Below are 18,628 nucleotides of genomic sequence, written 5' to 3' on the forward strand. Positions count from 1 at the left end.
AGCAGTACCTCCCTACAGAGTAGATGGGACCAGAAGAGCCAGTTGGCTTTCAAGTCCCCATGAGTTCCAGAATGATCCATCTCAATGTGATGGAAACAAAGCAAACAAAGCTGCGTGAAATGAGGAGCTTCTTAAAAACACAAATACAAAAAGAATGCAAGCAAAAGGCAAGGGCAAGTGTCCTGGGAGGAATAAAGAGATATTGCTCAAGTGTGCAGGAACAGAGCTGGGAAAGCCAATAGCAACCTATATTTGAATCTGGCAAGAGGCGCAAGAACGACTTGTACATGCGTATTATCCACAAAAGGAAGACCAGGAAAAAATGAAGGCCTGCTGCTGAATGGGGTACAAAGGATAAGGAGAAGGTTGAGATACTCAGTGCCTACTTTCAATTGCATTTTACAGGTAAGATCAGCTTTCAGGTGTTCCAGGCTCCTGAACCATTTGAGAAAGCCTGAGCAAAAGATGTGGATCAAGTTAAAGAACATTTGGAAAAATTGGCAGATAAACAAGTTCATGGGACCTTCTGGGATGCATCCATGCCTTCCAACAGAAATAATTTCATGATTCTATGGCACTGAATTGTCTGTGAAAGGTTATGGTGATGAGGACAGGTTCCTGAAGAATGGAAAAGAGCAAATCTTGCTTGTACATTTGGGAAAGGCAAACAGGAGGTCTCAGGAAACTAGTGGTTGGTCAGCCTCACCTACAACCCTTAGAAACTGAGGCAGCAGGTATTTCTAGAAACCACTTCCAAGCATAAGAAAGACAAGGTGACTGCGCACAGTCAGCATGGATCCTTCAACCATGCACACTGGAATACAGCATCACCACTGCTTGTAGCAGGCCATAAGCACTGTACTGAGTTTGCAAGGTCTCAGGTTGAGGCTTCTCAGACATACTCTCTAAACATTTTTGACCTGCAGAAGTTTTGCTTGTTTTAGCTGAGACAGCAATTCACCTGATTGAACAGAGGGCTTGAGGAGGACAGCGGACTGGATCTCCAGAACTCCCTACCAACATCAACCATTCTACAATTCTGTGAAAATAAAGTCTTATGCAGTTAATCCAGAATCATCCTCATATTAAAAAACAATACAGCCCACTCTTTCCAATTGCTTAATTTTTTGGAAAGTTTCAAACCACCATTTCTTCCTTATTCTGACCTTTCTATGCAAATCATAGAATTATAGAATCACAAAGTCGGAAATGACCTGCAAGATCACCTTAATAATTCAACAATTCACTACTGCAGAGTCCAAATGTACATTTGAGGTACATTCCTTGCAGATTTTGCCCAAATTCTCACTTTAATATTTACTGCTCTACTAAATTCTCACCAGTGAAGTATTTTAGGAACTTAATTTATTTCAGTCAAAGTGCCTGGGTATAAAACAACCCAGAAAATCAATTTACAAAGTAAATCTTAGGTCTTTCTCTATGACATTGTAGCTGCCAGGAATAAGCGATGCTCCCAGTTTTCCAAACAATTCTGTCATCTGAGCAAGACTGCTATCTAGCTATGTGCTCACCTCTGTGCTAGCAGATGACACAGTTGTTTGATGTTCTCTGTGGAACTGGCAGGGATTATCAGTGCACTGAGCACACTTTGTTCAAAGAATACATGGGGACACTAAGCAGTTGATACAAAAGAAGGAAGAGATGCCATCCAGAGGGACCTGGACAAGTTGGAGAAATGGGCCCACATGAACCTAATGAGGTTCAACATGGCCAAGGGCAAATGTTGCACTTGAGTCAGGATTATCCCAGATACGAGTACAGACTGGGAGAATTCATGGAGAATAGCCTTACATCGAGAGTTGGGGGTCCAGCAGTGTGCACTTGCAGTCCAGAAGGCCAACTGTGTTCTAGGCTGCATCAGAAGAGAGGTAGCCAGCAGGAAGAGGCAGGTGACTGTCCCCATTCATGAATTTGTCCTATTGACTCACCTTTGTTTTCACCTTTGGAGATAAAAGTGGGAAAGTGAGCCTCATTAGAGAACAAAACCTGTGCTTTGTTTAGTTTCACGTGTGCAATTTCAGCCTCAGAAACACACTATTACATTATTTCTCCCCTTAGATTTACCTAATTTATTCTGATCTTTTTAGGATTCACTTTCTCTGTAATTCTGTGTACTATTGAAAAACCACACATTCTCCTGTTTTTCTGAAGTCATCTAAATATTTACTGCTATTTCATTCATTGCCTTAGCAATTATGTTGTGCTTTCTCCGTTTCTCATTAGACAAACAGATCTTGTGTAATGTTTTTAGGCACTGAGTCAGGCAGAGCTTTCAAGAACCCTTCCTGTCAGTACACTGTAAGGCTTGATCTCATATCAAAGGGAGTTTCATGACTCTGACTTCAGGACTGAAGTTTTAATCTCACAGCAGTGACATGCCTCAAAGGCTTCCACAAGAACCTGCACCAGGAAAGAGGGGTTGTAGCACTCTGATATTTCTATTTTTATACAGGTTAACAAACTCAGAAGACATCAAAGTTCAAATTGTCTTTGAACAAACTCAATGACATATTCTAAGCATTCAAACTGTTGTTGTAGCTCAAGTATTTCTCCTTCATAAAATATCGTTTGCTAAGGTGTCTTTAAAAATGCAAGTAATGTTATCTTGAATGCTTGCTGACTATCAACTTGGAAAGAGGGAGGCATTCGCTATTTTGGGGACCTACTTTTCTATTCCTTTCTCTCCTTGTACTTCATCATCCATTGTATTTTTACAAATTTCTTACCTACTCTCAACAAAGCATCAGGGGCAGTAATCAGTAATATTCCTCGAATGCAAGAAATGAGCATCTCTGGATTCTTTTTAACCTGCTTGGAGAAGAATCAGATGAAAACACTTAAAGTTACAGAAACGTGGTCCAAACAGTGAAAAATAAATACTGTCATCTACCTTATCAGAAAGACTTAATACTTAACTGCTAGACAGTCTCTCAGACTTTCACTTCAATGTTTGCTAAGCAATGAATTGCACTTCACTGTCTGCTTCTAGATCAGATTCACTGGCAATACTTCTTCCACTGCTACAGTACATTTCTGCAAGGCTCCCTACTAGAAGACTCACTTCTATATTATTAACCACAGCTAATGGTTTTTATTCCCCTAATTATTACTCATACTTTATCCATTCACCAAACCAGGATGTTTCAATACAAGGCATTTTCTTTACTATTCTAGATTTCTTATTTCCTCTTCATATAGGGAAAAGTGAACTATGCGTAAGAATCATCTTCTCTATGTAGGCGTCAATTCTTACAAGTGAGATTTTTAGCAGAAGAACAAGGATGATAACCTTATTCTATATGCTTCCTGTGTAGGTTAACATATGAATATAAAGAAGATGGTAGGGAAGACAGGCATTTCCAGTTACCCAATGGACCAATGAACAAAAATAAAATATTTGCAGGTGCGTTATGTGCAAAACTGAATTCAAAAATCTTAGATATTTTAGTTGTTGTACAGTATGGGCAGATGCAAGAGCTGCAGAGTGACTGTATCCTTGAAGATTCTGGAAAGGAAGGTTAGGCTTTGCTTCCAGAACACCTGAATGGAACTATCTGCATGTGAATAAGATGACTTTTACTATAAATTTACAACAGTTCTATCAGACAAAACTCATAGGGAGCTGCCTCAATTCATGAACTTCAAGCGTTTGAACAGGCAGGGCTGTGCCAACTCACGGGGTGCCTTCCTGTTAACATCACTGATTTCCTTGTTTTTCATTGTTTCCCTGTTCCGAAAGCTAGCTGTAAGGCATGTGACACTGCAAACAGACAGACCTAACTGGATTAATTTTGCAATTACAATGCGAGGCACTAGCAAATGCTACCCTTAAGTACGGACAAAGGATATTAAAACTGAACTATTCTCTCATGATGCTACATGAGTTCAGCAGTGGTCAATTATGCTAGACAGAACTCGAATTTGTACTTCCTCATGCTGCGTTTGATGTAATCCTGGACAGTTTCACAAGTGATTAGATGAGTCATTTGCAATGAATGCATTTTTTCCCCCAGAAGATCATGCACTGAGATCAGTGCATGAGACAAGGTTTTAATGCCAAAGCCCTGCAGCACAGATGAGAACAGACAACCACTTATCTATCTCAGATTGCTTTTGTTTTCACCACACAATGCTACCGCAAACTCATGCTCATTTGTGATCCAATTATGAAGGTTAGAAGGTTAACCCTCCCCACTACCCAATCTATTATTAAAATATACATATGAGCAAAAATAAAACAGAAGGCATAACCCTCATGAGGATGGTCTCATCTACTGTACCACAAATACAATCTGGATTTACCATCAGATTAATGTGGTAGGGAATTTATTGCTTCTTTATTCTGCCAAGAGGACTTGGAGTTCAGTTCTTCTGATTTTTCTATCACTGAAACACTATGCACAACTGATGTTCAGTATATTCACATGGATGGCAAGCCAAATCAAAGAAACATGTATTTTCTTCCCTTCCCACAAGAACACACTTTAAAATGATAAGAGCAACCCGGGAACAAGCGTCACACTTGGCTTTTCATAAGACAGCAAGTGAAATCAGTCATCAATATTTAATGCCTATCTCATTAGGAGAAGAGAAAAAAGTGAATCTACAGGCTTCCTTCACTGAACAGGTATTTGATAGAACATTTATGTAGTTAATTTCCAACCGCTCACTAATTAGCAGGGATTAACCTAAAAGAACTCCCTAAACAAGATTTGGAAAAATCAAGTTCTCAAAATATTCTCGTAACAAGTTTGCATGATTATAGTTGATACTACTCCTGACAAAGAGACTCCTACTTGTTCACAGAACGATTAAAAGTTCTGGATGAATAATTCAATCCGAACACATTAGTAAGTCTTTTTACTGCACAAATATCTAGAGGTAGACATTAAATACTTGGTGCTAGGAAAAACACAAACATCCTCCATTCATTGCTGAATAAGAAGCAAAGCAATAGGAAGCAGGATCCTGAAAAGCATTTGGAAAAGGAGAGCTTTCAAATTAAAACAGAGGGGGGAAAAGGATGAATCAATTAACCCAGCACTTGAAAGCACAGACACATCCATACTGAAGCCCACCTCATTTAAAGCACCTTTGTTTTCACACAGGAACCAAAACACAACAATGAAGTATTTTATTAACTTCCATACTTGAGCCTCTGAACATAATAGGAAAAAAAGTGTCTACAAAACCAGTACTAATGTACTTGAAACACCTCTCAGGAGGTTGCAGATTGACAATCACTTAAGCTCATTCTGGTAAGTTGAACCTAACTTCATTGTCCCACACAGCAAGATGCTGTATCAGCCTGCAGTGTGCAATTGGCAGGCTGGAAGAGTTACTTCTCACGCCACCCATAGCATCTGCTAGAATAATTATCCCCTTGGCACACCCAAATGCCTTGTGCCAGTCCTGTTCTTGAGCTGCTGAGTAGCAGCACAGATGACAGCATTCAGCACTCATGCTCATAAAGATCACTGGTGCAAATCAGGAGGCATGCATTTATTAGAAGTCATGAAAGCAGACAGACCATCTCCATCGGTGAGCTGATGGTGTAGGGTAGGACTGAAAACCTACATCTCCATCTATGCCAGGTAATCTCATTACAGCTGTACCTTCCCAGAGAGGAAAGAGTAACCTAACCATTTTAAGTACATGTACTGAAAGCAGTCACCCAATATCCTTCGCTCCAAGGTTGTTCAAAGTACAGAAACCCAAGACTGGGAGTTCAGCTATAAACAGCATTTCATGATGGAACTATGCTCCTCACTGCATGTGCCATGTTTTAAGAGTTCTGAATGCCGAACTCCACCCTCTGATAAGGAAACAAGCAGAAAATTACAGAGTTCAGTGCTCATCAAATTCTGCATATAGAATGCAAATTAAGAACATGAAAGCTCTAACAGTAACTGCTGCAACATGCTGCATTTGTTTTTGACAGTATTTTATAATACACATACCAGTACTCTTTAAAAACAGAAATGGTAGCACACTTAAATCCTTAAATTGAAAACAGACCCGATGAAGATTTCCCACTCACCTCTTACCTAGGATTACTACTGTTAAACAGTTGTTGAAGTCATCTAATAATCATCTATAAAGAATTTAAAGAGAGCTTAAAGGTGAACTTGAAAGCTTGTGTTGTCAAACTTCAGCCACCCTTCTTGGTTAAGCCATACACTTGCAGTACTTTCTGCAGTGCAACAAAACACATCCTCTGCCAATGGCATAAAAGATGTTCCTATTTAGTTTACCAGCAACTTATTTTTAGGACATTTGAACCTGTGTGTATGAAATCATTTTGTTGTTCTGTACAGAATACAGTCCACAAATTACTGATGACAGATTAGGCAGTACACTGTTGTAGACTGCTTAATCTGCAGCCTTTAGTGCCCTCTCCCCACAGGGATGATGAGGCAAGGCAAATTGATACAGGAACACTCAGGAGATACTGACAGGGAAACATACAAGCTTCACTGCCAGGGGGCAGCAGAACCAGCATGCCTGATACAGGGTTCAAGCCTCACAGTGACATTTCAAAGCTTTGAAGCCCAGTTCTCAGCTTGTTTCCATTTGCACATTGCTTCATTAGGCCATCTGGTCTATTCATAACAGTGACTAGATGATGGAAAGCATTTCTGAGAACCAAGTTGTTCACAAGCTTTAAGCAAAACAGCCATTGCTTTCTGTATCAACCAAATACAGACAGATTTCTGCATAATTGATCATTTTATTGGAATCTATTAAAATGTTTGTTCAGATCACCTGTTCAGCAGGCAGTTATGCTATTTCTATTCACTGCATACATACTGAGCAAGTTTCCAAGCAATACATAAATACTATTGTCTGACCCCATACATACGCATCTTTACTACAAAAAGCAGCTTCTCCTCAATAAAAGTTCTATACATGGAACCAACAGTCAGTCCTTCCAGCCATGACTTGTCCCAGATCCATATCAAGAAACATAGGTTAAATACATCAATACATGTAATAGAGATTTAACAGTAAAAAAAAAAAAGTAGGAAAGTTAAATACTGTAACAGCTTAGATACATACTGTATTTGAATGATAGAAGAACAAAGTCTATTGACCTAGCTAATGATAGTCACCAGAAGACAACATAGAAGCAATGTCAAAAGCCAGTACTAGTCTAAGCATTTTAGAGTTCCCCATTCCCCTTCAAATAAAGAAGGGTTGTTCACATCTTCAATGTGAACTTCAGATATCAATAACCTTATTGCAAAGTTGATGTCTTTTTTTTTTTTTAAAAGTTGGGTAAATAAGCAGACATGTTAAAGCTGCAGGCCACTAGGTACACACAGCACTTCTGCGTTTGAGGACCCAATGTTTACTACAGCACAGGATCACTGTCAGTATTAAATATCCTGTATGTAATAGTAGCTTTAACTGGCAATATTTTTAGTTAGTGGAAAATGGCACATTACTCAAAGTAAGCTAGGTTTTTAATTTTTTTTGTTTTTAATTGCTGTGTTGAAGGCTAGGAAGTTATTTTAACTGAAACACCTCCATGAAATCAAATATGCTGACCTACCACTGCTTAAGAGTTTATCCAGAACACAGGAATCAAGTTACAAGTGTTCTATCAGTCATCAGGGAATAGTATTTCAGATAGCACTTGGGTTTTTGAAGTAAGGGCAGCTGAAGAGTAAGCTACAGAATGCAACATACCTAAAACAGATGCAAAGATGATCATTAGATTAGTTGTCAGTCCCCACTTTTTACAGTTATGAGCCCAACAACTTTAGGCACACAAGTTACAGCCCAGGACACTACCTTGTAAGTTCAAATTCAACCACAAGCCAGAGAGACTCATCCAAGAGACTGTTGTGATAATACATTCTGGACTGTAAGAACATGCATACACCAGCTGTCCAGAGATAAAAAGCTGCTAATAAAGTTGCTAGAAAAAGCCATTAAACATATACATGCATGCCAGTTGGCTTCCCCAACTGAAATTCTACTTACAAACCATACTTCATTTTGTAATCTGTAGTTTTCAACCTGACATACTTACAAATATGTGTTCAAGTGCAAAACATCCAATACGTCACTATTTGAAATAGCCAAAGAAAATGAGTGCAAATTACAAAGCCACAATGAGGTTAGCAATGATTTCCTGATCTTCTCAGGTGAAAATTTATCCTCCTAGATAAGAAACACCAGACAGGGATGGAGTCCATAAAGAACATGACCTTTAGGAAACACAATGGTCTTGACCAGCAACACTGACTCTTTTAAAGAGTCTGAAGCCTTCTTCACACCGAGGTCCTCCACAACTTTACTTGATATCTTACTGCACGTTGTAATGTATTATTGCCCCACAAGTTGTGCAGGAACCTACAAGCCAAGAAGCAACTGATGCACGGACATTTAGAAGTTACTGTGTATAGGATACAATTAAGCAATAACAGAATCTCAAGTACTGATTATGGCTTAGACCTGCATTGAAAGTCAACACTTAAACAAATATTCTTAAGTGAATGACATTGTCTATATGAGAGCAAGACAACTTTGTTACACTGAAGACCTACATGGTTAAGTTATCCTCCTATTCAGAGGAAAAGGCTGACAGAACATACTCACAGGTAACCACACTTATTTTGAATTCCTACAGGGAGAATTCTTGCAACAATATTCCTTGTTACTCATTTTTTAAGAGTGTGAATGTTTTCAGATGTTAACAGGCTTTTTCTTGAACAACCAGATGCTTGATATTTAATCCTTTATCCTCCTTCCCTCCCTCATCCAGATCTGCCAAATTCAAGGCATTGTTCTAGCAGCATTCATGAAATCAATAGTGCAAAGTTATTACAGAAATCTCTTTTCCCAGACATCCTCTTCAAGTTTATATTAGGTCAATAGCACTTCTCTTGTATTTAGAGCTCTGGGGGAAGGCAGAAACAATAGATACATTAAATCTAGCAAGCAAGAAATTTGTTTGCTTATTGAATTTGTCTTTTTCCCATCTGCTGCTCATACTGGCCATTGTTACAGCTTTGGTAAGTAGTTCACTACATTAAAATTCACAGTTCCCCATTCTGATATGCACCTATAACATGTGAGTTGAACTGCACCACGATAATTGTGATGTCATCTCTATACATTCGAGCCAGCTCTTCTGGAAGACTGAGCATCTTGGACAGCCGCTCGTGATCCACAGTGCCAAACTCGTTATTGCCCACTGCGTGGCGTATCAGGTGAGTTGCTGCATTCTGATCTTCAAAAACTGAAGAGATTTTTGCCCTTCTTTCTGTTAAGAGACCATGCATCTGTCCCAGAGTTACCTTATAACCACCGACAGCTATCGGCTCTTGATGGTGAACACCGGTGAGATACTCCCCAACAATTCTAGCCACATCTTGCCTGTGCATAGTTTCCCACAGCCCATCCGTGGCCAAAACCAAAAACTTATCCTGTGGCCTTAACTTGTGATGTATGACTTCTGGTTCAGCTGTGAGGTATGGGGGAGTGTGATAATTTGGAGGAATAAACTTTGTATATTCATTGTCATTTAGCTGATCTGGGCCCGATTCTACTACTCTCTTCTGCAGTTCAATACTCCACTTAAACTTCACATCACCAAAAGCTCTGAAAGGCATCAGAAGGCCTAAGAGACGATCTTGTTTCACAAGGCTTTTTTCTTCAGACTTTGGATGCTCTGTTTTCACACGTTCCACTTCACGTTCATTTTGCGCATTGTGGTCATAGGAGAGATTAACTGCAGACCAAGATCCATCCTCCTCCTGAACTCCAAGCATGGCCCTACTGTCTCCTGTGTTTGCCACGTGCAAGTCAACACCATCCACATGGGCTACACAGGCCGTTGCACCAGAAAATGCTACTCTTAGTACTAAGTAGTTGAGAAAAGAATTTGGATCTCCTACTTGAGCTTCCAGAGAAATATCGTTATCGAGCCTCTTAAAAGCATTAACTAAAGCCTCTTTCACATCTGTAGTCTCTCCACTATTGAGATCAATGAGCTCCTGCCAGTAAGTTCTTAAACTGTTGAAATAAAGCTTGGAAGCTTCTTTGCTGAAGTAATCATTGGGGTGCTTGTGCCACTGTAAAATAGGTAAGAGGGCTCTACCACTTTCCACAGCATTTTCTATTTCAAGTAAAGTCTCATGAGGTAACAAGGAGACAGCAATGTAGTAAAACAGTCTTTCACTGACAGCTTGAGCACAAGCACAACCTGCATGGCCATCAAACACACCCAGAAGCATCCCTCTTGTCTGTAAGCAAGTGGCAGCACTCCTCCGGTCTTCTATTGGAGCATTAGCAGGCAACTGGTTGCTGTCAAAGCCAAGGACAGAACTTACATTTTTACCATCAAACTCTGGGACTTTAAAACTGTATTCATTTGCCTTCAGAATGCTGTTGACCTGCGGAGGAGTGAGGTAAAACCTCTGTGGTGTAGAAGCATAATCCCTCGCGTGAATGAACTGATAAAAGTTCTCCTTTGGCCTATAGAGTGCTGCAAATTTCTTCTGAGGTGCATATCTGAAGTGACCGTGAGCAAAATGAGACGATAAACAACACAGATGTTTATGGTGGCAGTAGCACATAGTACTGCATATTCTGCTAATCTCACAGTTACGAATCAATGGGAACAGATGAGTTGGTGCTGGCATGGCATCAGATAACAGTGGTAGCCTGGAGCTTCGGACTGGAATTGCTGAAAGGCAAGAGAACAACTGCATTTAGAGAGACAGCTAACAGATTTCTCCCAGAAGTCTCTGTTAAAGCATTTACAGTCACTGAACAAAGTTCCTCATAATATGAAGTACACAGATTTAGTATGTCTGGGAACAGAAGAGGAAGAGGCATTCGTTTATATACAGTGTGTTGGGCTAGAACAAAGCTACCATACTTTGAACTTCAGCATAGATATGGTAGCTTTTACAACCACTCAAATAGTAGGAGGGCAGTGGAAACAAAATCCAGACAGAAAGCAGTTTCACATGCAAGTTAAGGCAACAGTTAGCATACAACATGCTATAGCTGTGCTACACTCTGCAAGTATTTTATGGAGATTTCTCTTTCTACTAATCCTGAGATTCCAGCTGACAGAACCAGATGTGACAGGAAGAAAATAGTCTTTCTGTAAGGCTGAAGAGATAATGTGTCTAACAAAGATTCCAAAACAACTGAGATAACAGACAAGTGGTTTTAAAAATACATTTTAGGTGATAAAATGCAAGCAGTAAGTCATAAACAGTAGATCTCAGACAAACAGAAGCCAGCAGCAGGTTGTTTCTAGCAGGATGTTTCTTCTCCCCCTTTTCACACACAGAATTTTATCACACTTGTGAACATATACATAATGTGTATATCTACAAATAGCCACAGGAGTCTAGGCAACAATTTTCTGGCTTATCGGATAAAAGTGGCAGAGAACATCTCTGTTACCAACAGCTCATCTATCCCAATAAGTTTGAAAGATTATAATTTAAAGCTGAAGAACTACACAAGCTGTGTTTTCCTTCATCAATAGAAGAGAGCCATGTACAATAAATCAAAGCTACATCAAAATCCAAGTACTCAAGAAAAATATTAGTACTTTTTCCTAAACCTAAACCTAAATTTTTCATTTAAGTTTTCACTCCTCTGACAACAGAGTACTCTAACATCACATTCCTTATCTTCATTTACATACCCAGTTACAACACCTGTGCAAGCACCGCCTAAATCTTCTCCATTATGTTTCATTCTCAGGAAGACTCTTACAACACCATACTTCAGAAAATCAATTCCACAGGGCAAAGAAAAGGGAATTACGCTCTTTTGTGGGAAGTGTACAGCTAATGGCCATTTACTTTTTCCCATCTTTCATGATGAAGCTTCAACTTCTTCCTAGAAAGGATCATGACAAATCATAATATACAAGGCTCCCTGGAGTCCTAAGCATTATTCTTCACAGAATCATAGAATGGCCTGGGTTGAAAAGGACCTCAAAGATCATCTAGTTTCAAACCCCCTGCTATGTGCAGGGTTGCCAACCACCAGACCAAGCTGCACAGAGCCCCATCAGCCTAGCCCTGAATGCCTCCAGGAATGGGGCATCCACAACTTAAGTTCTTATTCTTAAGCACTAGCTCCATCACTGCTCCTCCATGCTTTTCACAGATTCTGTCACAGAATTCAGATAATCAGCCAAGAAGTATCCAGAAACAGAGGAATACACTCCATTCTTTGCGTTGTAAGAAAGCAAGTGATGATGCTCTAAGACAATTCTAAGAGAATCCTGCTTCTCTAATACACAGTATGTAAAGTGCTGAAAATCAGTTAAAATAACACTGTCTACTACTCTGGAGGCCTTCTAGCACAATATCTTCACCCCTTACAAATCAGTGTTTATTAGTCTTGACTTGTAGTGACAGAAGATTTTCCACTGACCTATCCCATGTCTCCTATTGACAGCTAAGACACCTGACTTGCCAGTTTTCTGTTGTTCAGCTACCAGGGAGAGCTTTGGCTGCACTACTGCCAACTCTCCCTATGCTCTGGCTTGAACTTCCAAATGCGTACTAAATTTACGCTAATCATTTGCTTCCCAGAAAGTATATTTCTCTAGCCCAGGCTTCACATGCATACAGCATGACAGAAGTGAAGTGCAATACAGATTTTTAAGGTCGATTACTGCCTTCTAATTATAAAGCAGCTATTTTGGTAACAGTCGTTGCTTTTAAATACCATATGAAGAAATACACACAACTTTGCTTACAGAATGTGAACCTCAGCAACTTACTGGTGCGTCAAGTCTACAGTAGTACCTTGGATTTCACACTGGTCTCCTGCTTGACTCCTGCTGAACCAAGCTCCCCTGCCCACTATATATTCCTGTTCAGGGATGACCAATGGATGTTTCCACAACTGTTGTGACAGCTTCACTGTCAACCCGTGATGAAGAAAAACTGCAAACATAATGTTGTTAAGAGTGGCCCTTCAGGAACAGAATTCACTTTGCTGATTTTTAGTTATAATTTAGTAATTAGGCAACCTGATCTAGCTGTGGATTCACTACAGGGGAGTTGGACTAGACAGCATTCAGAAGTCGCTTCCAACTTTAAGGATTTATGATTCTTTACAAATCTTCTACAAATCTTATGAGGAGTGTCTGAGGGCGCTGGAATTATTTAGTCTGGAGAAGAGGAGGCTCAGGGGAGACCTCATTGCACTCTACAACTTCCCGAAGGGAGGCTGTGATGAGGAGGGGTTTGGCCTCTTCTCCCAGGCAACAAACAGGACCTGAGGAAACAGCCGCAAGTTGTACCACAGGAGGTTTAGGATGGACATGAGGAAGAACTTTTTCTCTCAAAGGGTGGTCAGGCACTGGAATGGCTGCCCAGGGAGGTGGTGGAGTTGCGATCTCTGGCAACGTTCAAGAGGTGCCTGGATGAGGAGCTATGAGATGTGGTTTAGTTTGTGGTAGCAATGGTAACGGTTGGACTGGATGATCTTGCAGGTTGTTTTCAAGCTTGTGATTCTATGATTCTATAAATATTACTGGAGATGCATAAGGATGCAGCCTCCAATCTTCTATCTCTTACATTCCCTCACAGCAACTCTCTGTCACTTTAAGCCGTCAACTTGTTTTGCATAGCAGATTTAAGTCCTGCTGATCAAGTCGAAGAGAAATTCCAAGTCTGCCAACATCAACTGAAATCATTCCAAGTCTCTCTCATTTATCCCTGCAACATGGATGCCTCTAAATCTAACCACTGCAGTACCCTTTCAGTACTTCAAATCCCCTTGCTAATTACAGCTGATCAAGAGATGAAAGAACACAAAAAGGATGTTAGATAAAAATCTTTACTATCTAGTCAACATCTGTCAGGTGATTAGTATCACAGCAGTCTTAAAAGCCTCTTCAATACTAGAAGAGGGTACAAATACACAAGCACTGTAAATAAAGAGTTGGGTAATTTAAGGACTCAGTAGTGCTACCCTGATGAAACAAACACACAATTCCTTGCTTTAAGGAGAAGCATTATGGCTATACAACGCTAAGGACACTTGATGCCACCGACAGGCTTCTCCAGCACCCGCCTGAGCTGTGCAACGACACCGGTGGCTTTCGGGCACCTGACAACGCTGGCGACACGGGGTAGAAGGAACACGGGCCAGGAGCGCTGAGCCCTCCCTCGTGCCGGGGCTCGGCCCTCCGCCCCGCCCGGCCCCTCCGCCCCCCGCGAGCCCCGCTGCGAGATACGTACCGATGCGCCTGGGCCCGGGGCACACACACATTCTCCTGTCACAACAAGAAGCCGCCAACATCCACAAAGCAGAAGCCCGGGGGAAGGGGGGGAGAAGCAAGGCAGAGAGTTCGTTAGAGAGGACGGACGGACAGACAGACAGCTCCGGCGCTGCAGAGGGGCGCAGAGAGGAGGCACGCACATACGCAGCCGGACTGCGGACACACAGATCCCTCACCCCGCCCGCCGGGCTCCGCTCTCCTTCCGGCGGGGGCGAGACGCCGCTCCCTGCCTGCCCCGCCCCGCCAGCGCTGGGCGTCGCCGCGGCGGAGACCGCTACCCCCCGAGGCGCCGCGCGAGCGCGACATGGCCGCCCCTCCAAGCCCCCCTCCTCCCTGCCGCAACCCTCCGAGGAGCCCCTCCTTCCTCCCGCGCAGACACAGACCTGGCCCCTTCCTGAGATCCTCAGCCCGGGCACCCCGGGAAGCGACTGCGGGAACCGCCCTGCCGGACGAGCACACCCCCGACCACAACCACTTCAATGCCGCGGCCGCTGTGCTGCGCGCCGCCTTATAAAGGCCCTGCCGCCCGCGACGCGCGTCCCATTGGCTGCCGCGGAGGGCAAGGAGGTCACGTGACGCGGAGGTTCGGCGGCGGCTGAGGGAGCGCAGAGCGGGGAGGAAGAAGAACGGGGCGTTGCGCGCGCGCAGGGGCGGGAAGGCGCGAACGCGACGGTGGCGCAGCGCCGCCTCCTCCCTCTCTCACCCGCGCGGTGCGTGAGGCGAGGCCACGCCCCGCTGTGAGGGGCGGGCGGCGGCAGGGCGCGGTGTGGGTACGGTGTGGGTACGGTGTGGGTACGGTGGTTGTGCCGGAGCCGTGCCCTCACCCCGGGAGAGGGCTTTCCGTCTTCCCAAAACGCTCCCCAGCGTTTTGTCATCACCAGCCCAAATCCGGACAAGGGCAGGGGGCCTCAGGCTGGTCCTCTGCCCTATGCTGGGGAACACCAGGGCTGTGGAGGCTGCTGGGGCACACGGCCCTGCCCAGAAGGGAGCTGCGGCCCCCTGTGTTTTACATCCAAACCTATCCGCGTTCCACATCTCTGAGTCAGCGTTCACTTTTGCATAAGCTTCACGATGCTTTGAGCAAGCCTTCGTTGTACGCATTTTTCACAGCAGGAGGTTGGGAGCTAGACTGTCTTTAAAGTCTTTTCCAACCCAAGCTATTCCATGATTTCGGAATGCAGAAAGTACATAAATTCAACAAGGTTTAGATTTCCTTTTTCTTCTCTGCTTACAGATGCATGTGCTCTCATGGCTTTTTAATCATCGTGTGGCCAGGATGCCCGCTTTGCTGTGGTGCTGGCAGCAAACATTGACCTGTGGGGTATTGCAACCAGCATTCCATTCATAGCTATAACAAAACCTAGGTCTTTTACCATATTTATGTCTTTACCCAACAACGTTAGGTTGTTTACAGATGTGTGGTGAAATGAGCAGAGAAAACAAAGGAAAATGCCTGTGCTTATTTACCCAGAAGACTCAAAAGGCATATCTGGGATACAGGAAAGTGGGAAGTACTGCCTGGTGACCCCGTGTGTGGAAACCATCTGAGAAGACACTGTGCCATCCTTCAATATACACCTCTCCCACAGCAGCAGTTGAAAGTACAGAATATTCAAATTATAATTGATTGATGTTCGGAGTGACTTTTTTGATATTTATTTCTCTAGAAATGCACATCATTTTCTCTTTGCACCATGTTTTGGAATGAAAAGCAACTTAAGCATATATGACAGGCACCACTGTACATAAAATATTTCATTGTATGCAATGGAAGATGAGTAATTTTTTAACAGTAGCACATGGATAGAAATAGATTGGCAGAATACTGTAACAGCCACCATTTACATAATTTTCTACTTGCAGCAAGAGTGACTATGAAGCAGCTGAGATTAGAAACGTTCCTAAAGACTGTGTAAGAAGGTACAATTAAGGCATCTTCTTTCTCCATCAGAAGGTATAAGGCTGTAGGAAGATAGACCCATGCCTGGGTCTGTTTAAGTGATAGCTGTATGAGTAGGCATGCAGAAATGGATTGGGATGAAGTCACAACTGATCGCCTCCTATTCCCAATATGGTTTTTGGAGGGTGGATTCCTGTTTCGTATCTGAAGAAGTCTCTTCCTATAGTTGTCTATGGAGGAAAAAAACTCTCAAATTAATTAGCATGTGGCAGTCTTGGTCTTCAGAACATCTTGTGACCATTAATTCAATTCCCCATAACATGCTGTGAAATTGCAAGGCTAGTGTTGTAGCCACCCTGTTTATCTTATCAATCCCCCCCTTGTTTTTTTCTTTTTTTTCCTGCTTTAAGGCCAAAAGAGCTGATACCTGGGTCTGTGGCTCCCTATCTTATACCCTGCTCATAGCACAGATATTAAAAATAAAATAAAATACAATAAAACTTGAATTTTAAAATACTGTGTGAGAATTTGGCTTTAGCCTCAAGTCAGTCCCACAAATGAAGGATGAAATAGTAAAACTTGGCTGACATTTTGGTCCTAAACTGATATGAGTGAGCTGGTGCGCCAGGAGCTACGTGTTGCAGGCTGACTGGAAAGTTATGTGGTTTCTTTTTTCCTTCACATTGGTGCTGCTAAAACCTTTTCATGCACTTTGAGCAACTGTCCATTTTGCTGATTTTAAAGAAAATGTGAGTATAAAAGCAGATTGTTCACTGTTTCATATTTACATCAAGTGTTGATAGAAAAGCAATTGCTTGTAGCTACTCCCAAAACTGTGAAATCTCACCCTGAAAGGTTTACCATGTGAGTTTAACAACACACATCATTTCTTGTTTGCTTTGTCTGTGGCCAACAGTGGGTAATTCTGCATTACAGGATCAATAGAGCTGTGTATTTCACTGCAGCTTAAGTGCTGCAGCAGTTACTCTCAAGCTTTCTTCACAAGCTTTCCAGTGAAATCTGCATTACAGGTCATCGGAATGCATTTTGGTTTTAAATACAATGCTTATAATAACTTCCTAGTTTACGTAAGTTTTTGTGCCTAATGAATAAGTATTTTATCAGCTCAGTTTTACTGAGAGCAGGTCCAGGAACAGAGAGTAATTCCTCCATTGATTTTATGTCCCTAGACTTGTTAACATTTTTACAGTATCTCTGCCCCCGGTGTTTCCAAAATGCTGTTTTGCTCCTGAGCCTGGTGAAAAGAGCAGTCACCTATGACAGCTGGCTCAAAATTGTATGCACAGATCAAACACTCCCAGCTGGCACGCTGCCTTACCAACTGGGAGCATAAAAGAAGAGTCATACAAGTTTTGAATGCCAGAAGAAAAGCCTAATAAGGGGGAAAACAAGGGAGGGAATTATGGCATGCACTGAATAAATGGGAGGAATAGGACAAGGCTGAACTTACCTTGTCACCTTCCCTGAAAGCACTGCAGAAGCAATGATAGTAATGTAAATCTGATCCAGGATTTATTTTTAACAAAAATCACGAGCATTACATGGCAAAAAATAAGTTTGTAATCAGCACTCAAAGCAGACAGAATACTTGCAAGCAGTGATGGCTTGTGATCTTCATTCAGTCTTGCTTCAAAGAAAGGCTTAGGTTGCACATTCATGTATTCTGCTGCCCTCTTAGGGAGTGTTTGCTGTGTACGGTGCAGTCACCCTACTGCATTCCTTCAACACAGCTGGATTTGGCTTTCTGAAGTTTCTGAAGTTCTAGAGTAAGTGCTGCAAAAGGTGATGTTTTAAAAACATCTCTTAAGAATGTCAGCCTGAGAGTCAAGCAGCAGCACTGAGCCACCTTCTGCAGGAGTGTCATAGAGACAGCTCCTCTTTCCCTGCTGTCTTTTTTGATACAAGTGTGGGGAAGCTAATGGGGAACTGCAGAGGGAGTTGCTTCCAGAGGGCATTTTGCTGTCACTGTGGAACCCAAAGATAGTTTGATTTATTTTGTCTCCTTGGAGGCTTTGTATCTTCACTTTTAGTTCCTTTCCAGAATGAAGCTGTGCATCTGGCAGCTTTTTATTTCTTGAGAACAGCTGGGATCCAGCATCCCAGAGTCAGAGAACAATCTAGATGGGACCTCAGGAGGTCGCACAGCCCCACTCCCCACTCAAAGCCAACTTCACAGCTCAGTGAGGCTGTTTGGGATCGTGGCCTTTCCAGTTTAGCACATCTCTGAGGACAGACTGCAGCCATCCTGAGCCCCAGGTCTCATGCTTTCCCACTTTTGGTGTGAAGGGTTTTTTTTTCCTTAAACAAAACTTTCCTTGCTCAGAATGAGTCTGCTGACTGTTGCCCTTTCAGGGCTTCTTCTCACTGTCATATTGTAGTCCTCAAATCTAATTAGCATGTAATTA

The 18,628-nt window shown here is 42.3% G+C and overlaps 1 protein-coding gene across 3 annotated transcripts; it reads right to left on the reverse strand.

Annotated features, from left to right (window-relative positions):
• Positions 1 to 6,731: 6,731 nt before the first annotated feature.
• On the reverse strand, positions 6,732 to 14,850 carry PDP1 (pyruvate dehydrogenase phosphatase catalytic subunit 1). Of its 3 annotated transcripts, XM_048939517.1 has the most exons (3): positions 14,686 to 14,850; positions 14,262 to 14,296; positions 6,732 to 10,720 (listed from the first exon to the last, which is right to left on the reverse strand). In XM_048939517.1, exons 2-3 carry the CDS (start codon positions 14,290 to 14,292, stop codon positions 9,069 to 9,071), a joined length of 1,683 nt encoding a protein of 560 aa, XP_048795474.1. In that variant the 5' UTR covers positions 14,293 to 14,296; positions 14,686 to 14,850; the 3' UTR covers positions 6,732 to 9,068. The 3 variants fall into 3 exon arrangements, with proteins under 3 accessions (XP_048795474.1, XP_048795475.1, XP_048795473.1); XM_048939518.1 differs by lacking the exon at positions 14,262 to 14,296 and having other exon boundaries at positions 14,686 to 14,847; XM_048939516.1 differs by lacking the exon at positions 14,686 to 14,850 and having other exon boundaries at positions 14,262 to 14,480.
• Positions 14,851 to 18,628: the final 3,778 nt, after the last annotated feature.

This window comes from Lagopus muta, chromosome 3 (assembly GCF_023343835.1).
Source record: "Lagopus muta isolate bLagMut1 chromosome 3, bLagMut1 primary, whole genome shotgun sequence".
In the NCBI taxonomy this organism is placed as follows: Eukaryota; Metazoa; Chordata; class Aves; order Galliformes; family Phasianidae; genus Lagopus; species Lagopus muta.